The sequence below is a fragment of the Onychostruthus taczanowskii genome, unplaced genomic scaffold (genome assembly GCF_017590055.1).
Source record: "Onychostruthus taczanowskii isolate IOZ18803 unplaced genomic scaffold, ASM1759005v1 scaffold42, whole genome shotgun sequence".
Taxonomy (NCBI): Eukaryota; Metazoa; Chordata; class Aves; order Passeriformes; family Passeridae; genus Onychostruthus; species Onychostruthus taczanowskii.
In genome coordinates, this window is record NW_024501682.1 from 930,420 (window position 1) to 955,916 (window position 25,497).

The following is a 25,497-nucleotide window of genomic DNA, read 5'->3' on the forward strand; positions in this document are numbered from 1 at the left end:
CATGGGTGGAAAAATAGTAAAATAGCACATCCACCCATATAACACATTGTGCCACTTGTCACCAAATATGTGGAATATGATGGAAGTTCTGAAGCATCTTCTAAGCACTTTTCACTTCTGCATCAGCTTCAAAAAATTGTGTAATTATTTTAATATCTACATTCTGCTGGACTCAAACAGACCTGATGTAGGTTTCAAGATGTTGGAGTAGAAGTAGCTTGCCTAGCTGGAATGTGTGAGTGGTTTATAGATCATGTTATGACCTTAACCCCTTGGAGAAGCAGTCTCATGACATCTTGAGGATGAATAAGGCTTAGTTGTGCTTACCAGATCAGTGAGTTTTAGTGCATTTGGCTGCTTTTGTATTTTAAAGGAAGATTTGTCTGTTTATAAAAGTGATAGGGAATGTTTTAGGGGAGGCAAAAGCTGCTAGAGGTCATATTCAATCTGTTTCTTGGAGTTGAAAGCTCTGAAATACACTAGATCTGAACTTGAGTTATTATCTGAAGACATATCCTATCATAAGCAGCAGCCTGTTGGAAGAAGTTCTGATCTACTGAGAGAATATGGAGTATATATAAAAATATCAGTATCTTTTATCCACTGTGCAGCAACTCTTGCTGCTACTGGTGTGAAAAATGTGGAAGGAGACAAGTAACATATTAATAGGTCCTATTGCCTGGAAGAAAAGTAGAAAGCCTATTCTTCTAACCAAAGGATTTTGGCAGCCAGTAGGTTCTAAAATCTCGAGTGCCTTACAGTAAAGAATGAAACAATTGAGGTATTAAGGCCTGACTTTTCTGACTCACCTCAACATGAATTAGAAATTCTTCCTTCTTTGAAATCAAACCAGTAACTGTACCAAGTGGTGTGGAATTCAGTTTTCTGGTGAGATAATAGGCAAACCTTGCTTTGCCCTGTCCCCAAGCCAAAAGCAAATATGTCTTGGTTGATGGGTGCAGGTGAGTGTCATGATTTGGGTTTGTGGTTTGATACTTCCTCATTGTTTTTGCAAGGATCCTACAGGATTTTCACTACAAAATTAGAGGGAACTGGAGATTGATAATATCTTCTAAGTGTAACAAGGCCAAGTGGAAGGAGACAGAATTGGATTTAAGATAATTAATTTCTGCCTTTGAACTTGAATGAAGAATTTTTTTGCAAGTTATTTTCTGACAAAATTGAGATTTACTAGGAAAGCATGAAAAATAATGTTGGAGGTTTTGGGTCATCCTGTCCACAAAGGTCTTAAACAGTCTCAGAACTTCTAGAAACTTCATCAAGTAAATTCTGAAAACTTATTACAGTTGTATGACTTACTGACAGTTTGTACTTTTAGTACAAGTTTTGCAAAATATGAAGTAGCACACTTGCTCCAGTTTTGAACCAACCCTATCCTAATGTTCCTTTCTAAAACCTTTCCCCTCTTTCATATTCAGAAGGCAAATGAGTGGAATTTAATCTCCTAATGTTGTGTGTGTGGTCCTGGACAGTGTGCCTCCTTTTGCATCAAGCACACAGATCTGGCTCTGATTTGGTCTTGGAAATAACCCAGTATCCACTGAGAATAGTTCACAGAACTGCACCCTAAATCTCATGTGGCCTATTTCCAGTGCTCTTTCCTAAAATGGACCACCACTTGTCTCTATAAACCTTCATTTCTGGGCCTGTCACCACTCTGAGCTTTGCCATCCCACATTAGCAGCATCATCCTGGCTTTATTTTTTTTTTACCTCCCAGAGAAAATTTAATAAGAAACAAGGAACCAGAAAAGATACTCAATTTGACTTGTTCTGCCCCTTTGATTTTTGAGAAGGAAGTTGTTATAAAATGTAATTCCTTGAGCTTCTCATTCCTTAACCATTTGCTGAACTTTAAAATTCTTGTTGAGTTTGCTGCATTTAAATCCAGAGGGAGAGAGAGGAGGGGAATTAAGGTGATTTCCTATATTGCAAATAAGTTTTGATTGCTTGATTGACTTCGGTTTTGAATATTTTTGATTCTACTTATTTTTTCTTTACAAAATCCTTTCTTTTCATGACCTAGAAAATTATAAAATCATTTTTATCAGGAACTAAGTATGCCAAAACTAGAGATTTTAGGAACTGTCTTTCTCACACTCCTTGCAAATGAGTTGACTGCAGGTTAGTAATGAGATGACAGCTACAGAATGTGTGAGGGGGGAAATGGGCATTTTTCTGGAAAGGAGCCTTATTCCACATGAAATTAGCAACCTCCTGTGAAAATCATAGAGGAATTACCAAACAGGGAAATAATTTTGAGCAAACCTCTGTGTTGTGTAGGTGCACAGACTGGGAGCGTTGGAAAGGAGAAGATGACCTATCAATGTGCCACCTTTGGCCCATAAAGCTGTTCTGATCCACTCATGCAGTGAAAATAATGTCTCATAGTGCTGGAACCTTCATGTATGCAGTAAATTGAGGTGACTGGAGGCTGTGCCAGATGCTGTCTGGAAGAGGCACTGCAGTCCCATTGGTGCCCTGTAGTGTGACACAGGGGAGCTGAGGCCATATCGAGGTGAGGTGTTAATTGTGCTGTCACCTATTTTCCCTTCTTTGCCATTCTTAGGTATTTAGACTCTGTGCAGGGAGGTAGGGAGGGACCTGCCTCACGTTCCAGATCCTGCTGTTTGTTCCCCACGCATTGGTGTAGGTGTTTCCAAGAGGTACCTGAGAACACCTGTAGATGCTGGTTTGGCACTGCAATATGCCGTCTGATCAAGAAGGCAGCTTTCATGATAAAAAACGAAAAGGGGAGAGGCAGATGAGTGAGATTTTTTTTTCCCTCACTGATATAAGAGAAGATAGCACACTTGTTGTGAAAACTGCAAGAGTCAAGTCAAAACTTCTCCATGTATGTGTAGAAATACAAGAACAGCAGTACCTGTGAGGCAGACATCTGTATGACATTGCCAGGTACCTTCTGGGGTATTGACTCAAAGCTGCCAAATAGAAGGATGCTCCTGTTTTCCAGTGATGGCATCAGAAGGTCCTTTCAGGCCAGTACAGCTGACTGTCTGCTTTTTTGGGTTTCTACTGGCCAGTTCCCAAGCGCACTGACAGGTGTGAGATGGAAGAATGTAGGTTACTGTGATTCCCTTGCTTCCTTTGCTGTTATGATGAGGTGCGTGTGGGTGAGCAAAAGGGAGAGCAGGTGTTGAGAGAGAGAAATAGAAATTGAAGTGGAAAGTAAGGTTTCTCCTTTTCCTTTACAAACTCTGAAACTTCTTTTTTGACTGCTTTCCAAAAAACCCAGAAACTAACATGGAGCATGTTTAAGATGGTTGTTTCCTTATGCTCGTTACAGACCTGTAGTCCAAAAGATGAGCAGTATTTCTCTTCTTTGGCCCTTGTGGCTGAAAGAGTGTGGTTTGAAGTGTGATAATGCATTAAAGCAAAGACTTGAACAGGGAATTTCAGAGAGTTATTTATGTGAGGAAAAATGCATGCTGGGGCATGAGGTAAGTAAGTATGGCCAATTGACTGTGCTGGTATTATCAGGTTTGATATTGTGCTGTACAAAGTGCATGAGATTCAGATTGTGATTATGCCAACATAGAAGATATCTCCTTTCATGAGGGTGCAGTTCAGGTCCAGAATGGAGTTATCTTTTATTCATACACAGCTTTCAATAATACAGAAGACTGGAGGGAAGACTACTGTTTTATGGGATCATTGTGTTGTATCATTGGGCAGCCATACAGAAGAAAATGCTCTGAGTCATTGCCAGTTTGGGTTGAAATGGAAAATATGATACAGCAGGCAACTATATCCAAAAGGGTATGAATGGTTCAGTACATGGAGTTCTGGTACAACTGCAAGGTCCAAAGCACAATGAAATGGGCAGTTCAACAGTGAAATACTGGGGTAGGTAAGACATACAAAAACTTAGGAAGGTGACAGCCTAAGGGCAACCACATTTCTCAAGCTGTCTGCCTTCAGCTGGGAAGGACGACAATCTGCTGTGAAGCTTGTCTCCTCTTGCTTTGGGGGACTAGCTGTGGTAGAACTGGTCAGGGACAGAACTGACTCTCTAGCCTTGCACACTCTGCGCAAGCAGAAAATTGAATCAGTGTGGATGACACAAATACTGCCCTTGTGGCAGTAGTTACATGTTTTCCTTCCTGCAGCTGTTCCGTAAGCAACATCATGGCTGTACTCACTCTCCAGAGTTTTAATATGAGACAGTGTCAGAAGGGGAGAGCAGTGGGGAAAAAATCTGGGAAAGCAACTGCATGTGAATGAGAAATATTTCCTGTAAGCTTTTGATCTGGGTTATTGTCAGGGGTTGGGGGCAGGATCTGTAGGTCGACACTTTAAAGTAACACTGGAGATGGCTGAAGAGTTTGATTAATTTTGGGTAAATGGGCAGTGAAACAAGCTGCTTCCCAGAAGAAGGCAATATGGGTTGATGAAAAGAAAGAACTTAAATCTGAGACTGCTATGTTAGTGCATGTGTATGTGTGCTGCTAGTGCTGCTTTTTCCTCCTTTAGTTGCTGTCTCTAACCTTAACCTGCCAGAGAATACTGCTTTATACATTTAAGAGAAGAGTATCTGGTTTTGTTCCATTTTCTATGCAGCGATGCACAAAATGGTTGATACTCAGTAGTGTTTGCCTGAGGCCACACAGCCAAATTTCCTGCTGGTTGCTAGTGGGAAAGTTTGTCCTTCAGCAGCTACACAGCGGTACTTCTGTTCTAGCAGTTTTGGAGGACTTGACCATCAGTCGCCAGCTGCTTGGTGAACCAGAGCACTCCTGTAAAGCAGGGCTGCTTTCCCAAACAACCTGCTCTTTAAAATGCCCATTGCTTGTTGGTCATTTTAAATGCCACAGGATTTTTTGCTTCTCTCGATTCAACAGGCTGCAGATTCATCTAAAGTGAGGGAGAAAAAAGCATTTACTGTAGTTACAGCTGAGAAACAGCAAATTTCCTCCCAGTCTTTACTGAGCCCAAGTCCAGGGAGGGTAGGGGAAGGCCAGCTGCTCCTTGGTGCCCCAGTCTGGAATGGCCAGGTCCCCTGGGGAGGGAGGGCAGCATAGAAATGTTCCAGGTGAAGAAAATAACACGCAGTCCACAAAACCTATTTACCCTAAGGAGCAGATTTTACTTTTGCATCAATTTCTCCTCTCCTGGCTCCAGCCATGCTGTTCCTGAAGTGTTTTGGGAAGAGTTGCAAAGACTTGACCCCATAAAAACAGCCAGTGTTTCAAGAGCTCTTGCAGTAAAGTAAAATAGCTTTCATTAAAGGGTTGGATTTCTTCTGAACTTAACTCAGAATCTCTGCTTGCAAATGCATTTACTCTCCTCATAGATTTTTTAATATGTTGTTAGTTTTCAATTTTCAAGCAAAAAGTTGCCTTTTGGAGGAATTAGAGACTATTTTGTGTGCTTTTGCATCGTCTTTTTTGGCCAGTACTTTTCATGGGTGCTTGATAATTTGTGGTTTACCTTCAGATTTTCCCTACTTGGTACACTACAGACCTGACTTTATGTTGCTACACCTCTGAGGCAGAATAGATTTATAATTTATTACCTTTATTATTATCACACTTATAAAAAACAATGAACCTGGCATTAAGAATTATAACTATTTGTGTCAGGGACCCGCTGGAAAACTCTGATCTTAGACAACAGGAGACAAGAGAGACATAAGAGTATATGATTTTTCAAGCTAGGGTTGTACATACCTGTATGTCAATGGCAATTAAGCAGAATGTTTAATAGAGAAAATGTAGATGAACTTTAAAAGTTAAAATGGGAATGAAAAACTAAAATAGAGAAGCCTAGCAGCACAGGCTAATTCTGCCATCTTAAACCCCCTAGTTATTTGTGGAAACAACTGCACTTTCAATGCTGCCAATAATATTTCTGGTCCTGTCAGGTAGGAGCTGCACCTTGCAGATATGCGCAGTCTGCCAGTATCAACAGATAAGGCTAGTACTGATATCTGGGCAACAACAAAACCATACTGTGCTTCTGTATGCCTTGTGTGTGATCTCTGTGCTCTTTCTGTGCAGTGAATACACTGGGTATGCTGTAATTCAAACTGTGGACTTTAAAAATCACACTCAGATAAGCAAACAGAGCATAACAGCTATGATAATAATTATTTATCAGAAATTGTATGGCCAGCAGAAACGTTCATCTCCCTATACTCAGCACTGGTGAGGCTGCACCTCAAATCCTGTGTTCTGTTCTGGATCCCTCACTACAAGAAGACACTGAAGTGCTGGAGTGAGTCCAGAGAAGGGCAACAGAACTGGAGGGTCTGGAGCACCAGACTGGTGAGAGCAGCTGAGGGAGAGTGTTTAACCTGGAGAAAAGGAGGCTCGGAGGAGACCTTATCCCTCTCTGCAGCTGCCTGAAAGGAGGCTGTTGCCAGGTGGGGTTGGTCTCTTCTCCCAGGTAACAAGTGACAGGATGAGAGGAGGATGCACCAGGGAAGATTTAGATTGGATATTAGTAAAAATTTCTTCATGGGAAGGGTGTTCAGGCATGGGAATAGAGTGCCCAGGTGAAGGTGTGGAGTCACCATCCTGGAGGTATTTAAAAGATGTGGATGTGGCACTCGGCTTTACTGGTGAACACGGCAGTGCAGGGGTGGCAGTTGTACTTGAGGATCTTTAGGTCTTTTGCAACCTCAACAATTTTATGATCATGTTCAATACAGCTCGATTGAACCCATGTCTTCTCATTAGAATGGAAAAACAAACACAACCCAAAAACAAAGAGCTTTTTTTACTGATGGCTTTGTTCATTCCACAGGCTGATGATGTGCTTTGTGTTATTCCTTATGCTCTGAATCCTTCCTACTATTTATGATTTTACTGCTATTATCCATCTGCTGTCATCATGATAGCATTAGGACAAAATGTAACAACATCTATAATTAGGGTTGTCTACACATTTTCTCTCTATTTTCCATTTGACTCATGTTTGTAACTTTCAAAATCTTTCAATTTTCAAGTTGAGATAATCAAGGTCAGCCATTTCTGAGAGCAATGTGGTGTTTATCCATTTTTAAAAATGATATTTTGATCTTCAGAGCAGGTATATAAGAACAGCAGGGCTGGATATTAAAATTTGACAGGGAGAGAATACTTGTAGTAGAGAATTCTTAGAAAAAACCCAAGTCTTCTTTCAAGAAAGATACCAACAAAGTAAGGACACTTAATAATGACCTACTGGAAAGTGTTGATTTGAAAGATACACAAAATTATGCAGTTATTGAGATAGCCATATGCATAGTTTAATGTCAGTGGAAGTGCTGAATAGACATGAAAATTATATGTATTGCCTTCTCTGGATGAAACCCAAGAGAATGAATCATGAAAAAAGATGGATGTGTGTAGGACCTGAAAGTCAGTGCTCTGAGGACAAGCTAGGACATGCAGGCCCTTTAGCTGCCAGTGCCCACAGCCCAGCCCACACACATCCCCCTGCTGTAGGGAAGCACCCGCTGGAGGAAGCGGCGTGGGCTGGCCCCCAGCTGTGGCAGCAGTAGCATCTGGTGAAGAAATGGTGCTGCTGGACTCCAGGCATTAGGGAGGCTTAGGAGCACCTGGGAAAAGGTGGTGGGTGATGGACAGATTGACCTTTTAGTCAGTGATAGTATGTACCTATGCGTGAGCTAGGCTGGTCGCTGTGCATTTGTAAGCTTGCCTCAAACAGCACAGCTGTGGTTTTCTGCATGGGGGGCTCTGTGCTTGACCTTGTACTGCTGTGCACAGGTGCTTTTTAGCATGTCTGGTTTTCAGCCAAGTGTGAATTTTGCTTTTTATTATTAAAGTTGGGGCTTTTTATGTTGTTTTGTTTGTTGAGATCCTTAAAAGCGGTCTCCTTTGTATCTTCTTTTGGGGAGTAAATTCCCTTCTGCTGTGTTTCACTCTGGTCCAGTGTGATACCACAGAGTGCTGTGTGTGCTTCATTTCAGGCACTGATTTTTAGATATTCGGGACTGGCCATAAGTGTGTTAATTGGTGATGCTAATTGGTGATTAACCTAATAATGGCTTTGATTATGTTAATTAAACTCTTGTCCCAGATGGCAGCTGTTAAATCATTTGTCTTCAAGCTCTCCCTCAGCTGGGGTCCTTCTGAAACCTGCTGGTTTGTGTTGGCAGGGTACTGAGTACTGAGTGTGTGATACCAACACAAGTGTCAGCACCAACACTGTACTCAGGTTTTTTTCCCTCTAATTTTAAACTTCCTCTTTTTAAAACTCTATGGTAAAAATTTAAATGTCACTGATCCACTTCTATAGTGAGGTTCTCTGGAAGTTCTTCCAAGTGTGACTGCTCTCCAAGGTGATGGGAGAGAGCCTATGACACCTGCTTATGCTAATCTGCCTTTTGGTGCATGTATGCACTTCGTGAGATGCTTGTGGAAGCTGGATACACGGATCATGAGATACACAGCAGCTCACTAAACATACAGCTGGGAAGGCTGGGCCAGGTTGTGGTTTTCCTGAAAGCAAGGAGAGAAGTGGGTCTTTATGGATTGTTAGCTGACAGAAAACTGTAGAAACAAATACTTCAGCAAGAAAAGACTGTAGCTGTGGTGGAGGGAGTTTATGGCAACACTGATGCTGCTACACCTTTTCCAGAATTACTCAGATCTTTTAAATTTGAGTAAGTAAGCAGATATCTCAGACTGGCTTGTCCACAACTTCGTAGCAATTGTAATAATTTTCATGCTGCTTTTTTGGCATGCTTTCATCCAGCCAGAACAGTCTAGGAAACTGCAAATGCAATGAAAAGGGAAATTGGGCAGTTCCATGCCAATGTATATTATATGGAAACAGAGATTTTGCTGACACTGCCCTGGTACCATAGCTTTTAATGCTCGGGGAACGAGTGCAAAGTACTAAAGCAAAAATTATGTTGTCTTAATGCTGGTTTACTGAAATTGGTGACACACACGGAAGGATGAATTTAGCTGTATGTGTGCCTAAAACTAGTATTTCTACTTACAGAATATTTCTGATTGCCCCTGTTTTGTGGTTGTGGTCTTTTTGGGGCATTCAGAAGTCCCACGTTGTTTGGATTGTTTCAGCTGAGGGTGCTCTGCAATTTGAAGTATCAAGCCTCAGGTCAGAAAGATTGCTTTTCAGAACTGAGGAACATTTTAAATTGATGGCACATTTACAGTGAGTACCTTTCCAGAAGACTGAACAGCACCAAGCCTACAGAAGCCAGTTCCTTTAAACAATGCCTTATCCCTTGTGATTGCTGTGACGATTAAATAACTTCAGAGTTGAAAAAGTTTGAATGGCATTTGCCTTGAGCATTCTTGTGCAGTGCTTTTTTAAATGAGCTCCCACACTGCCAGCTTGCAACTTTCAGTATTTAAAGATTTCTTTGTGCTTCATTCTTACTGCAGTGTTGATAAATTGGGTTTAAGACTTTTATTTGCAGTTGTCCTTTTTGTGTGAAGTGTGAAACCGTGCATTAAGGCAAGGAGAGGTTTTATGTTTGTTACTACTTAATTCTGTTCTAACTTGAATCTAGCTGGAAGTCTAAATGTACTAGACTGTAAGTACAAAGGCAGAATAATACAGGAAAGATAAAAACTGTGATAATGGACCCTCAAAGATTCCAAAGTATTTTTTAAGACTTAACAAAATATTTATACATTTTAATGAAACTGCTGTGACAACTGCTGTGTTACCACTATGCACTACTGTTGGAACTGCTGAAAAGGACATTGCTCCTATTCTAAGGCTGAGGAAGAGGGACTGTATGAAGTGCCAGCAGAGGGAGTCAGGACTGGCCATTATATGCTGGGAATTTTCAGATCCCAGTGGTCGTCATCTGGAAGGGAAAACATATTGTTAATGTGTGAGGTGAAGTAAAAAAGGTTGCCCTTAAGAATCTTCTGCCTTTTGTGTGATACATAAGCATGTCTTTTCCCCTCCAGCATTTGGATTAGGACTATGGTAACACAGTCTATTCTATTTTGGCTATCCTCATAGTGATTCCATTCAAAAATGGTTTTCTGAGCAATTTCCCTCTTTCCTGTGCCCTTCTTGAATGACATTAATATGTATGGAATGTGGTAGCCTTTGGAACTGTTCAGGATTTAACACCTCTAGCTTGTCACTGATAGAAGAGAAATGGCAAATGGATCCACAGAGGCGGGGAAGAAAAGTGGTTCAACATGCAAAATGCTGGCAGCATGCTCAGAACCTGTCTCCTCTCTCCCAGCTGCAGAGCAGGGGTCTCTGAATGGATGGGGTGCATGCTGTCTCTGATGGTACACTGATGATGAGAACTTGGGCAAGTGAAAATGCTCTGAAGAGATTTGTGGCTGTGGAGAAGCTCTTGAAGCTCTTTTCTGTCAGTCTGCAGATCAACACAAAGGACTTCATCCCTCTCTTTCACACCTTGCTTGTGACAACTTGTTTACTTAGGTTATTGTTAGGACCTAATGTTTTTGTCCTCTTTAGTGTCCTTTACAATAATCTCTCTGGATTTGTTGTCTAGTGTTCCTTGGCTTGTTCTAAAGTGTTTTGTTTGTTTTTTTTTTTTTAATCTTTCTGGCTTGTTCCCTAAGCCTTCATCATTGAAATAATGGAGAAAAGCAAATAAAAATCATAGAGTATTTGCTTTAAGATGTAAAAATAGATGAATTGGTATTCATTAGCCTCTAGCAAAGACAACATTTTCACTGGGCTATTTGTTATCACTGGCACTGTGTTCTTTTGGTCTGACTTGCTCAGTGTAAAGAGTCTTGCAAGGCAGTCATGATGTTGACACACTCTTCAAACGAAGTTTTTAGGGATGCACTTAAGCCACAACTCAGAATTTTACTGCATTTCACTTACTGATCTTGGTGAATGTGGTCCCAACTCAAACTGTTTCTTCATTAAGCAGGTTTTTGGTATGTTTTCTTTTTACTGGAGTAATGGAAATTCAGCCAGAGACACTGGAATCTACCAAACATTCAGAGAGATGGATGATTGTTGCCCTTTTGAGTTTGCAGAAGGTCTTGGATACAGCAAACACGTGTTATGGCCCACAGAGGAAACAAGCTGATAGGCAAAGAGCAAAGCAAAAGGTGGAAAAACCCTGCTTGTCTCTTCAGGGCTGACAGTGTGGGGCTGGTGGACAGGGGAGGGGCCCTGAGCTGGCAGGTTTGGGCTGAGTTCCCAGCTCTGTCACGCACTCCTCTGTGGCCATACACAAACTGCTCCAGGTCTCTGCTTTGCCTGTCTTGCCACTCTTAACTCTTCAAGTCTTACTAGTGCAGAGTGGCTTGCACTGTGCTCTGTACACACCATACCGTTGTGTATCTGTTCCCTCCCTCTGCAGTGCCACTGAAGTGTCTTTTAATCTTGGATGGTAATGACATCAGTAAAGCCAAGCCTATGGAGAAAACTGGACATTTAAACTCTCTTTGTGCTTTTTTCACAAGTTCATTTATCAGCTGCTCCTTTGTGTTCTGTGTTCCTAACCTCATCTGCATTCCTTTTCTGCTCTTTTACCCCGTGCTTACATATTTAGTTTTGTATCCCTGTCCTTCCCCTTCTTCCCCTCCTCTGATCTGTGAAGTCTCCCAGTTCTTCTGACCATCTAATTTAACTTTGATTCCCTCCTAGTCATTAGGCTTCTCTATTGAGGCCAAAAAGGTCTGGCAACCTCTTTGATGGGTTTGCTAAGCTGTAGATTTAAATTTTACAGGCTTTGTGATGCAGAGAGACTACTAAATCACTGCTCCCATGACAGGTTTTTGAAAGGCTGGAGGAAGATAGAGTATTGAATAGAAAATTGGAAGAAGTGAGAGAAGACAGGAGGGTAGAACTTCTGGAAGAAAGCAGGAAGAGTAATTATGGGCCAGGTAAATGACAAGAGTCTGACAGGGAGAAATCATTTCAAAGAAGAGTGTGTATGCATGTGTAGATGGAGAAAGGCAGGATAGAAAAAAGACAGAGGGACATTTGTCAGAAGGAGCTGAAACCATGGTGACTGGATTCTGAATGTTCAGCATTGGGGCTGATATTTAAGGACAACTTCAAGAGGTTCTGATCAAGACAGTCCAGCTGTGTGGTTTCAGGTGGATTCTCTTATTAAAAAACCAATCCAAAACAACAACGAAACCTGCAAAAAAACCCAAAAAACCAAAACCAGAAACAAACAAACCAACTCCAACAAACAAAACACCTAAAGAAATCCAAACCCAACATCGAGGCTGTGTACCATTCAAAGCATGTCAAGAGAGCTTGACAGAAAAATATTTTAATAGCCTGCTGCTCTTGTGCTGATTGATTACAGCAACAGCTCAAAGATAAGCATTCTGTCAAGAATCATTAATATCTGTCAGCCAGTAGTAACTATGCAATATCAGAAATTCAAGCTGTTGAAAAGCATTCTATCCTTGCCTTGTGCTGAAGACCAGTAAATGAATATTCATGGTAGCACACAGGAACAGCTTACAAACAGTTCTTCACTTCACATAGCTTTCAAAAGATGAGCATGCAGGTTATTACCACAGTTTAGGTGTGAAAACAAGTTCCTGCTTTTTTACTTATTTATACTTTGACAACTTAAATTCATGTAAATTACATGGAATGTAGTTACCACAATCATGTTCCCAAATCTTACTATTCATCTGCAGTCTTACTATTCATATTCCAATGAGCTGTAAGATTTTCTTGTTGCCTTCATCAGTGGGGAGGAAGAATTTAAGATCTGGAAGATTTAAAATGCTACTTAGGTGATCCTGTACGTGGCAGAAAATTGAATTACAAAAGGTAAGTTCTTTAGTGCTTAAACAAGGAAAAGACTGTGACAACTGCAAAAACTCTTCTGGAAGTCCTCTGATGTTATGAAAGTTCTCCCTGCTCTGTAAGAATTCTCAGGGAATGTGACCTTAGTGACTGCCCTGGGACTGCTGCAGGGTTAAGGTACATCCAGTGTTGTGTCAGCAGACAGTGGGCATCTGGGGGGATTTCCTTTTGGAATCCAAAGATCAGGATTTCAGTTCAGGAGTTCATTGCTCTTATGTTGTGTACCCCATGTCACAGTGATGAAAAGTTTACTCTGAGGTTTGACTCCTGGTGCTGTGCTAGGGTTTACTTATGCTGAGATTTTGGCTACTTTCACCAGTTGGTACAACTACCTTATTTCCTTGTGATTCCTAAGACTTTGTTCATGCACATATGTGAAATCACTACAATGAATCTTAGAAATTACTTTTCCTAGGATCTTTTGGGAGTGCTAGGATAGTAGGTGTCCTTGATCTGCTGTGGCTGGTCAAGTAAAGCTTCTCTGAGCAAGGCTGCCAGAAAACACATTACTCTGTGGAGAGGTGAGAGCAGAGTCTGTGTTTATGTCGAGAGTATCTGCCTCCTCCATTCTAATCCATTATTTCATGGTTCAAAGGCTTCAAGGATATGGAAATATTGGGATCACACCCCTGCTGTATTTATGGAGATTGGAACAGTTCTACTAGTAAAAACTCTTTTCCTTTCCTTTCTGTTTGATTCAAAATACTCAGTCACCTTTAGGTGAAGGAAAATTAAATTTTCTTCAGAAAAATGGAAGATCTGATTTCAGGTCTGCTCCTGCACTGATATTTGAAACAGGCCTGTTGTATCCCAGATGTTCAGTGACTGCAGTGGATTATACTTGTAGTATAACCTTCCCAATTGTTCTTCCCTAAGCAAGGAAAAGCTTTGTGTGCCTAACTACTGGATGAGGTTTGTAGCTGCAAATTACTGACAGAGATATTTCATTGCCTTTGGGAGTCCTCTGTACTTTGTGTTGGACATCTTCAGCTTATTAGCATCTGCAAATGCCATTCCTGGGTGCCTGGCAGGTACTGCACAAGCAGAACAGTTCTCTAAAAAGGTCCCGGTGGGATAGTAACACATCCTTACTTCTGACTGTATATGTTTGTTTATGTGCAAATATATTTGCATTTTTTGGTGACTTGCTAACAAAGCACAAAATGCAGCTGCCTAATATCTCTTAGATGTCAGATAATTTCTCTGTAATATTTACTTTAAAAATAATTTAGTCAGTATCTCTTACCCAATAGCATCTACCCCTGAATATCATGATTATCCTTTTTAGAAGTGAGGTATGGAACTCCCAGTTGTATGCATGTTTACTGCTGCTTTTAGTCCTGCTGAGTTCTAATAAAATAGCAGACTCAGCCTGGAAGAAATGTACTTTAAAGACTGGAGCATTAGGAAGAGAAATTAATACCTGTTTCAGAAAGTTAGGCTGTAATCCTCTTCATCACTCCAGAGGCAAGTATTCCTCTCACATGCAGTCATCCATGGTTTGTCATTAAAAACACAATAGTGGTTCCAGTTATTTTTTGATAAACCATCTGTGTCTTCACTAGCCTGTCATTTCACTCGTCAGTAAAGCAGGGCCCCCTTGAGAAGCCACTGTCTATGAGTTATTCCCATGTCACATTCCTGTAAATACCATGTGCACCTCTTGATTTTGGTCTGCAAGCACACCTGTGATTAGTGTGTGGGAGGACGATGACTCAGACCTAGTCATTCCAGTGACAATTATTCTTTAACCACCCCAAATTAGTCTTCATCGGTAAATGTCATATTTGTCTCCAACCTCATTGGTTTAGTCAACATAATTCCAAACTTCATTATTCTTATTTGTGTTATGAGCAGTATTAAATCTTTGTAACTATTTAGTGATACCAGAAAAGGGGAAGTTTTGCACCACTTGTTTTTAGGTTTGTTTGGTAAGTGCTTGAAAACCCTGTGTAGAAAACAGTCATGTAACTTGTTTGTACTGTTGCACCCAGAAGTAAAAGTTGTGCATGTGCAAGAAGGGATTGGCAGGTCGATGGTGACCCCTTTGCAGTCTGGCTGTGGATATTGAAGTAACAACACCCCAGGGTGGCTTACCAAGGTTTTGTTGCATCAAAAGCTTCAGAGTGAGCTGCAGAGAGGCAAAGCACACAGGTGCAGTGTAGTCCAGTTAAGTGCACTTGCTTTAGGGGCTTAATTTCACAGTAGAGGAGATCTGAACTGAGAATTAATTGTTGTCCTTATGTCCAGTATCCATTAATCCTGTCAGGTGCAGCCATGCCCTTAGTTCTTGCTGGCTGGTCTGTCACTTGAGCAGACCTGGCAGCTGCTGGGTGATTAGCACAGCCTCTCTGGTGTCTGGTCAGTGCTGCTTTCACAGTGTGACTGCTTAGAACAAAGTCAGCTTGAAGGGCCTGCTGAGTGTAAACCAGGTGAGCTACAGAAGACACACACTTCCAGGTACCCACTTTTAGTTGTTTTCAGGGTTTTGTTTAACTAATTTTGGGTTTGGGGACAATACAATTAATCCAAAGAAGTGTCTCTCTGGAATTTGCAAGATAAGGGATATGCAATTTTTCCATCAGCTGTCTGGTGGAGGCCAGCACTCTACCACCCACCTTTGGTTCTCTTCAAAATGACACCAGAGTACCTCCATCCCACTCTGCTTTTATGTTGGGGTAATTTATAGGCTTTAAAATTTTACCTTTTCTTTTGTTCTCTGAGAAGACAAAACCTAAAAAAAGACTGTGCTGTACTGCTACATAGACAGCAGAAGCTTTTGTAAGTCATTGGATGAAAGTTAGGTGTTGAAGAGAAATGCATTGTCTTGGTATTTCTCTGAACTGTGTCCTTAACTTTCACCACAGGCAGACATGCCCACACCTTGCAGTAGTGCTTAAAGCACAGCTGAGTAGAGGTTTTAAGCCTAATGAGAAGTGAGATCACTGCAGACTCAGGGGAAGCCTTGGGTCCTTCCTCCTTGTGGTCTCACTGGTTGTTTCAGATCTGAACATGATCAGCAAGGAATGCAGCCAGCTGTGAACTTCCCACATGGGTGCTCTGGTGGGAGTAGAAAGAAGCCACCTGAATCCAACTATAATTTGGAACAAATAATTACTCTAAATGTAAGATTCCTTAATTAAATGAGTTTGAAGCAATGACCAAAAGGAGAATTTTTCTTGAATTTTGCAAGTCACTTTAGCCATTGAACTCTTGTGTTGCATCAGTGATGGGGGCAAGTTTTGTCCAGAAATCCAAGTGCTGGATGGTGGTTTTGGTGTGCAAAATTCAGATCCAGTGCTGAACTCTCAAAGACCACAGATAGGTTATTGCAAAATGAGGTCCAATAGTTGCCAACAGGGACAGGCCTGAGGCAGCAGTGCAAAGCCCAGCAGAACGTGTGGCAGCGATGAAGGGAAAGGACCAGAAAGTTTGGATAATAGATGATCTCCTTCAGTGTCCTTAGATTTCCGTCCTGCAAGGCCATGTGGAAAGGATCATACAAGTCACAGAAGAAATAGCTTGGACAGAGGAATACTGACAACTACGTAGTTAAGCAGTTTCACATGAAGAGAACTTTCCTAATTGTGACTTTTGATTTTTGTTTTTGTTCTTTTGTTTGTGTAGTTCTGTTTCAGTAATAGATTTTACAATGAGGAGAGCTGGTGTTTAATTGGGGGAAACCATTTGACCTAAGTTGAGAGTAGATAAAACTGAGCTTTGAAAGCAAAAGCTTTCATATGGGTGCAAATGAGTCAAAATCTAGAAGCAGTATCTGGAGATTTAATTTTAACCAAGTAATTGAAAATGGTCATGCATTACCCTGCATAAACTGTAGAAGAAAAATTATGCCCTTAAATGGCTCAGTCGTCATTTAAATGGTGATCTGTTCATTAGTGCTGGGAAATGAAATGGAAATCCATTTCAATTTTCTAGACAATTTAAATTTTATTGTCCATAAAATTCTACAAAACAGTAAAAGAGTGTCCTTTCTTACAAATTGCAGAGGATTTAATCAGATTTGGCATTTTATTAATTCTCATAATGGTAAAACCTGCTAGTGAATACATTGAGCTGAGTTCTTCCTGTGTTGGTAAAAGTGTCCCACTGGGGAGTCTGCCCTGGTATGTTTGGAACAGAGATAGTTTTTGCAGCAGTTATCTGTTTGTACACTTACTTTCCTCTTGGTAATCAAGTTGGCACATCGAGCAAGATCTTGATGATGCTCCATGTTTTGAGCATGTGTACTTCAGTGTTGCTCTAGACTAATCCCTTATGACATTCCTGAAGATGTTGTGATAAATTTACTGCTCTTTACAGCAATCGTAGTTGCTGTAACTAGTTGTGAAAATTGGTATATTTTCTTGCCATTCTGTTTTACCTTATCAGAGATAAACCTATCTTGTGGGGAATAAAATTTAGAGAGGTGACTGGGAAGTGCCATTTTCTGTAGAATCTTCCTTTTTCTCTAGTCTTACCTTTGATTTATCATTATCACCATTTCAAATCTTGCCTGTTGATCTTCCTGTCCCATATTGTTATATTTTCTCTGAAATAAATTGATTCTGCAAAGAATTGTCTGTGGACTTGTTGATTAAACTGTACTAGTTCTTGGAAAGTCTTTTTGCTATCAAGGGTTAAGGCCTTAATTTCAATTAATGACTAGGTATTACTGTGTTTGGAGTTAGTCATAGCTTTCTGTCAGGTTTAAGAATTTACCTGTAAGTGAAGGCAGAACATACATCTTCCTGTCTGGTTTATGATGCACTTTTGAATGTAAAGCACTGCTACCCCCATTGGGACTCACTAGTCAGTGGAAGTGCTGGGCCTTGCTGAGAAATGGATGCCTGCAGGTAATTCAGGTAAGAAGAGTCAGGTGAACTCATTGGTCTGCAAGTGCTGTTTGTTTATAGAGTAAAAGTGTGCAACCCTGTTTCCCTGAAAGGGAGAGATGCTCATGGTTAGCGATTTTGAAATCTGTCAGCTTGAAGTCTCACTTTATCCGGGATGCTCTTCTCTTTAATTCCTTCCAGCATTATGCTTCTGTTGTCTTCTGTTGGTGTCACTTTACAGCAGAAAGTCAGTGTATGACCAGATAGTTACTCCTTAATTTTGCAACGAAGAGCATATCTAAGTCCTCACAGGCTACTTCTGACTTGTTGTGCATCTGATTACTTTAGTAATCTGCTTTTCTGCAAGCATATTGGCTGCAGTAGAGTCTGTGGCTGCTTAAATCCCCCTCTGGTGACTGTTGGCACGTTTCAGGATAAATACAATACTAAGCTGTAGCTGTCAAAACAAATGAGTGATGAGTTTTGTGAATCAGGATTCTTGCCACTTTACTTGTTTGGACACTTCTCAATTTGCCAAAATCCAGATTTTACAGTGTTAATTAGCGGGACTGTTAATTTAGTCAGGTGCTGCTGTGCAGAAGTAGGAGCCTTGGCCAGGGAGGTAACAGCCACCACTTTTCCTTTGTATGATTGGCAGGAGACTCTCTTTTCATAAGCAGGCTCTTGGATCCAAGATGCAGCCCTTCATAGAGAGCAGGGTGGTGTTGGCCCTTCACTGTAGCTGGGAGAGAGCTGTTCATGTTAAAGAGCTTTCTCACAGGGCTGATGCTGAAGCTTGTTCTACTGGCTTGTACTCACTCTGGCTCTGATGGCTCCTCTGATCAGTCTTGCTCTGTGTGTTTTTCCATGCTGTTTATCTTAGCCCAAACATGCTGAAGGCAAAAGCAAAACCTGTTAGAGAGTTGTGCTGTGCATGTTGCTTGCAAGCCAATACACCTGTGATTGCTGCTATCAGCTGTGTGGGTGCTTCCAGATAAAAGTCTAAAAAAAAAAAAAAGGAAAGCTTTGAAGAATCCTAAGGGATGGTGGAGTTCAGCATCTTTGGGAGGTTTGGTATTTTACCAACACTTGCCTCTATTCTTCCACATTAAGTCTTAAACTGGTAAAATGTAAGTCATTGCAAATTGATGGGATAGCAGGAGGTTATATGGCTGTGCTGCTGTAGTAACAGGGTGCTTTTATATTGTAGAGTTAGGAAAGGGTGTGAGGAGAGAAGCAGCAGGAGCTGCTTCTGGTGTTTGTTCCATAGCTGTTCTTAACTTCCCTTTCTGCCCTTACACACTGCAGACAGCCTATTTTAAGGTGCACAGATGTTTCTACTACTCTAGTCCTTGGTAGTTGCTTAAGTGGCTTCTTAGAGCAGCTGTTCCCTTGTTTATGTCTCTGACGTTCATTTCATTGCAGTTCTTGGTTTTTTTTTTTTGGTGATGGGAAGATGAAAAAACTCCATATGCTGATGCTCTGTTGTTTAGCCTTTATCAGTTGTGTCATCACTGATATCCTACCCTTCTGCAGGGGAGGCATTTCCATTGTAGCTGGAGCTCAGTGTTGTCCTTCTCTGTCCCAGATTTGCTATCAGCAGGGTGATTTCACCAAATGTGATGATGAGAGTGAGAAGATTTGCAGAAGGATTCAACTAAGAGTTTAATAAAATTTGCCTGTGGTCTCTCATCTTTTATCCTAGCAGTCAAGTGCTTGCACCACATGGTTTATGTGCATGTCCCTCATAGCCTATTCAGGCTTCCTGCTTTGCTCTTTGCCATTAAATTGATTTTCAGACTTGCTCAATAGCGTGCTGGTTCTCTGATCTTTGCCATTGCTACTGCCTTACTTTGGAGGTGCAAATTAGAAGTTGGTGGCATGAAAGAGGGAGGTGGAGCAGTGTATTGTTTCTGTCCAGAAGAACAGAGAGCTGTGGGAAGAGCAGGATTTAACAGTTACTGGGACAGCAAGGGGAGAGCTCCTCTAGGAATTTACTTTCACTTGAAAAAATGTCTTTTTCCCAGGTTGTGAAATTCAGGAAGTGATGCACATGCTAAGACTAGCAACTGTAATTTGTTTTATAACAGGTGAAAATGTTCTGGATATATATTGTGATAAGTCATGAAGTGCAGAAAATTAATTGACCTATTAGATTTTGGCTAAGTTGTTTACAGTTATTCTTTCCTTGTTAAATGGAATTATACATTTATACATTGTGTTAGTAAAAAAAACAAAAGGTAGATAAAAGATTACAAATAGGAAACTTTATAATACACAAAACTTCCTAAGAAGAAGCAAATTAAGCAGCTCTGGGTCTGTCTGTACTGTTCTAGAAGGTTGTGTAGATACTTGATAAGTACATCTTGCTTCAGAAGCTTTGATATCAGATTGCAAGACTACAAATAACAATTCTATCAAAACTAGCTTTGTAAACAATTCTTTAAGATACCTGTTCAGTTTGGTATTTGCTTGCATATTGTATTTAACAGTTCAGTGCTTTTCTTTTAACTGCACACTCTCTACCCATAGGTAGGCATAATTACCACTAATCAAGACCCCTAATCTCAAGCAATTATAAGCTCTTACATTGTTCTAATTGCACATTTGAAAATAATGTCATTTTCTCATATAATTATGAGATGATCCATACAATTAATTTCTGCTTTTCTTTTTATCTGATCAATGTTAATTTTGTGTGACCTCACAATGTGTTATCTGAAAAATGCCTTTGAGACTTGTAGTTTTTGTGGTTAATTTACAGTTGTGTTTCGTATTTAGTAAGAAATGATGCAGTGCAACAAATTCTCAAGGCTGTGCTTTCAACCTTCTATGAACTGAAAAATTTGTTGTATATTAGGAACTTGTTGGTGAAACAGAAGTGTGATTATCCATTTAAATAATCTACTATTTGCAAATGCAGGTGCTTGCTCTTTGAATAGTACTTAGGTTACTGCAGTATGTAAAAGGGGTTTATTTTGCTTTTTTAGTTGTTAAATTGGAATTTACATGTAGACAGACAGACTTTCTCGATCAGCTGTCCAGGCAGCAAAAATGAAGGCAGTTCATTTTCAGAAAGCACTGCAAGTCCTGGGGGCAGTATGTAAGAGATTGTTCGCTAGTTGATGTTGGTCTCACTTGTTGCTGTGTAGTTCTGCACACATTTTGTGTGTGAGGCCATTGCATGAGTGAGTTTTGAACAAATCATCGTCAATCTGTTGATTCATCTCAGGAACCCAATGCAGCACTTATGTCTGTAAATGGGGTAATTGTAAACCTCTCATTCTTACAGAGAGAATTCTTCCTGTTATAATTCTCAAATCAGACCCCAGCTCTCTTACTGTGGTAGCTGAGACTTACACTAGCTTGTATTTATTTCTCTATTCTTACTTGTTACATCACTAAAAATAGCAGATGATTTGGTGACCTTTACAGCCTGTGTCTGACCTTCATGATTCACTTGTGGGTAATTTGCTGCTGCAATTACTATGGTCCTGTCTGTGCTGTTATTTAAACACTGGTTTAAATGGAGTATCACAGACTGCAGTGTAAATGAGCAGCCACATTGCTGGGGACAACATGTTTTTCTTTATTTTAAGAAAATAATATTTACGTCAGGGGGTGAGTGCCATATCATTTCTGAGGGACCTTGATATTCCTGGAGAAGAAATGCTGGAGATTTTGCTCTGTCATAAATAGCCCAACTTTCTTCCTTTGGTAGAGTGTGTGTTTCTGAAATCATTCTGGGGCTGCAGTCTGCTGCAGTGGGTTCATTTCATTATTCCTTTGAAAGTAAGGAAAGGCACACAGCCAGCTACTTCTGTGCAGAAGAGTTCAAGGTTTAATATGCTAATGTATCTACCCAATATTAGGCTGCAAAAATCCTTGGCTTTGATGTGTCTTTAATAGTAATAAAATGGTTGGCTAATGATAAATTAAGGATGTAAGTTTGGGAATTAGAAAAATTAATCTAGGCAGGAATAATTTTCCTTGCCAAGATAATTGTCATACTGGAACTGTGGAAATTACTTGCTTTATAATAATCAAAATATACAATCAAACTTCCAGTTTTTCTTTAGGCTTCACATTAAAGCTGGACATTAATGGGACAGAGTGGGGACTCCATTTTACCTTTGCTGGTCTGGAGCTGTACATGCCAAGGTACTGAACGCCCAGGTCTCACTGTTTGCCAGAGAGCAAAGATAAAAATCTGCTTGCCATCCTCTCTCTAATTTGTCACCTCTTTCAGTGCTGAGCTGGCTGCCTTGTGCTGTTGCAGTCTCCTGTAGGGTCATGTTTGCATCTGCATAACAGAGAGCAAACCAGGACTTACTCAAGGATAGGTAATGCTGTCCTAATACAAAAATACTCATGGATTAAGGAGCTGTTATGGTAAATCTGTTTTGTAAAGCATTTTATCGTTCTTCACTACTCATTGGACTGCCCAGTATGGTTTTGTTCAAGCACAAGTTAAGGTTAAGCAGGGAAAATATATGTTTCTGGTCACTGTAATAATGCTCTTTACTCTTCTTTAAACTGAGTGTGCACGTTTTTCTGCATATTTTTATACCTGTTTGTACAGAGAAGTAGATAGAAAAAGAGAGAGCTGTTTCTACAGAAACTCATAAAAAAGAAAAGTCATGCAGCTTCAGGAAGGAATTCTACAGAAAATTAGCAGTGTAAAGGCCTTGAACAAACCTTAACTTAAATTACATCTCTTGATGATCAGGACAAAGACAGTCCCATAAGTTTCTTTTGCACAGTTGCAAAGGTTTGTATTGGTCATAGAACCCTAGAGCATCTTAATTGGCTTCAGGATATTTGTCTATAACACTCACCTGAATAAATAGCTGCATTCTCAAAGGAAGGAGTGGGATGAAGATTGTTTTTTTTTAAATAGCTGGTGGGGGAGTAAATAAACAGCAAAAAGGGGTACTTCAGTAAAGCAAAATATATTTTTTATAAATATGACTTCTCATTGGCTTATTTTTATTTCAAGTGGAAGTGATATGATACTCACAATTTAGTGCTTGTTTGGGGGTACAGGAAATGATTATGAGGAAGAACTTACTCAGCAAGCCAGAGCACTCACAGGTGGTTATCATCCCATCTGCAGCCTGACTGTTCCTCTCCCTCTACAGCCAACCTGTCACATATCACTGACCTGATTCATAATATAGGAAAGCTCCCCTTGAGGCTTCCTGTCTCTCCATTTCATTTGGGGCTGGCTTGGCTGGAAGAGCCTCAGCTCAGCCTCTGCAAGCCATCAAACCTGGCTGCTGAGGCTGCCACCAGCCTGCTGTTCTGTCTTGGCCTTCAGCAGATGGATCTTCTCAAGTCCTGTGTGTTTTCATCTGCTTCTCTCCATGCTTGGAAACACTGCCTTTTTTTCTGCCTTGTGTTTATTCTTAAACCCATCTTGATGAACCAGCTGGCTTCATAACTGTGTTGTGTGAAGTCAGGAGGGAGGTGCAAAGGTCTGCCTCTGAGGGCTCTAGCTCTTGCCTTAGGCCTTGCTGCTCTTTTTCCTGAAGAATGTAAAGTAAGTTTTTATGTATTATTAAACTTATGTCTATAAATTACTGACCCATGGTAGCTGTTTATTACATATTCCATCTTCTGCTTTGATGCACTGCTGTTGTCACTCCGAGGTGGGTAACAATGACTCAGCTTACTACTGTGATAATGCACTTAAAGCCTGGAAATCTGTCACTGATGGTATTTCAACACAGGTGCTATAAACCTGAGATGAAAAATTGAAGTATTTGCTGTCAAGCTATTTCTCTTAAAATTCTTCTGTCTACTGTTGTGGTTTTGTAAGGTTTTGGGTCCAGCTGAATTGTTTGATGGACAAACAGTCATGTTTTAGGAGCTCTGTGATGCAGGACATGCTCGCACAAAAGTAGGTGGTGGTCCTCAATTTGCAGTGCTAAAGGTGACCTATAAAATGCTTGTGCTCACCAGGCCTTCCTAATAAAGCACTGATATTTGCATGCATTTTTATAACCTAGCATTTCCAGTGTTACAGCCCAGTGGAACGCAGACTGATCACCCATCTTATCATGTATTTTCTCTGTGGTTTTTCCTCTTTTCCACAGCCCTTCTGTATGCCACCATTTTTGGTAATGTGACAACCATATTTCAGCAAATGTATGCCAACACAAACAGATACCATGAAATGCTGAACAGTGTCCGGGACTTTTTAAAGCTCTACCAGGTCCCTAAAGGACTGAGTGAACGTGTGATGGATTACATCGTTTCCACCTGGTCAATGTCCAGAGGAATAGATACTGAAAAGGTAAGTAAATCAAACTGCAAGGAAAGAAGTCACATCCTGAAAGTAGTCCATTAAAATAAACAGGAGGTACTGCTTAGTAAAGGAGACAAATATTCTTTAAATAGTTCTAAGCAGCAGCTTCCCTTAATTTTTAACTTTCAAATACAGTATTGCAGCTATTCTGTCATACTGACTTATGACAGTGGTAAAAGTATGTATATTTTGCTAATGAAATGGCATGAAATAGTATAACAATGATAAAGGGAAAAGCTCTGTTTACAATAAATAAAGGTGATAAGTAAATAACAAGTTCCAGATTGTAACACAACCTCACAGTTTTTCCAAATGAGATTTTTTTGGTAATATTTCTTCTGAGGTTTCTTGCAGCTATGTGGGCCTGAAACAAGGTAATTTTTTTTTGTCTTTGGAGAATTAGAATGTAATGTTCCATGTGCAGTAAAGATATTGGTGAAAACTGGGAGTATTTAATAACGTATTGCTTGAAATCTACCTTGCGTAAGGCAAGCGTTATCATTCTGATTCATTGAATTGCTGAATAAATTCCCATCGTGTCTTTTACAATAACAGATGGCCTTTCACCAGAACAAACGTACGAATGTAACTCCTTGTCGCTTTCATATTAGTTGCCAACTTTTGTAGAGATAGACAGTTTTTCTTCTGCTTGTAAACAGATGCAATTTGTGGGGTGGATCATTCAGGAAATCATACCAATGCTCTGGTCACCAGCCTTCTGGTTGGTAGCTTAATTTAGTATTCTGAACTGTGGATGATGCAGTTAAAGAGCAAACAGTGTCATTTCTGTACAGCTGTTACAGCATCGTTATGAAGGAGGAGAACAGATGTGGCCTTGCACTGAGCTGCCTGGAGACTGAGGGGCACACAGGGCACTGTTTGCTTTCCTAAATGGTCTTCAGCATATCTGCCATTTTTAGATCCCAGACATGATTCTGTAAGCACTGTCTGCCATACTAGCTTTCAGAAAGAAGTGGTATTTTAGTGCTGGATAGCACTGGTTAGAAGCTGTTTTGCATGTTTTCTCACAATCTGTCTTTGTGTGGGGCTGTGATTTGAGGTAGGTGCATTTGGGAAAGGTGGAGAGACATCTGAGGATACATAGTGTAATGAGTGCTGGTGCTTTCATTCAGCCCCCATTACGAATTCCTGTCATCATTTTAACAAAACAACAAGAAAAAATTGCTATGTAAAACATGTTGATTTTTTTTCTTTAAGCTTATCTTCAAAGTTCATTCTTGGCTTCCTTTGATAAGGAGAGAAATGCTTTAAGAGGATGCATTTGGACACAGCGGAATAACCAAACCAAGCACAACAATACCCAGTGTAGCCTTTGAGAATTATCTTAATAAACAGGAAAAAAGTCTCCAATTGTCAGGACACCAAAGAGCTTAATACAGTGCTGTTTTCAGTAACTGGGGTGTTCATAGCTGAACTGCTGCTGGCCATGACTGCTAAACCAAGACCTCAGCTTTCATCTGCACAGCAAAAGCTGTGGTTGGCTGTGCCAATCCATAAACTCCCAGGTCTGAGCTCTGTTGTTTTG

At 40.4% G+C, this 25,497-nt stretch overlaps 1 protein-coding gene across 1 annotated transcript in view; it reads left to right on the forward strand.

Annotated features, from left to right (window-relative positions):
* Window positions 1-25,497, forward strand: part of KCNH1 (potassium voltage-gated channel subfamily H member 1) — a 170,093-nt gene that overhangs the window by 59,217 nt on the left and 85,379 nt on the right. Inside the window, exon 8 of the mRNA XM_041413592.1 lies at window positions 23,740-23,939. Coding sequence (XP_041269526.1) covers window positions 23,740-23,939 — 200 coding nt within the window. The remainder of the gene's footprint in view (window positions 1-23,739; window positions 23,940-25,497) is intronic.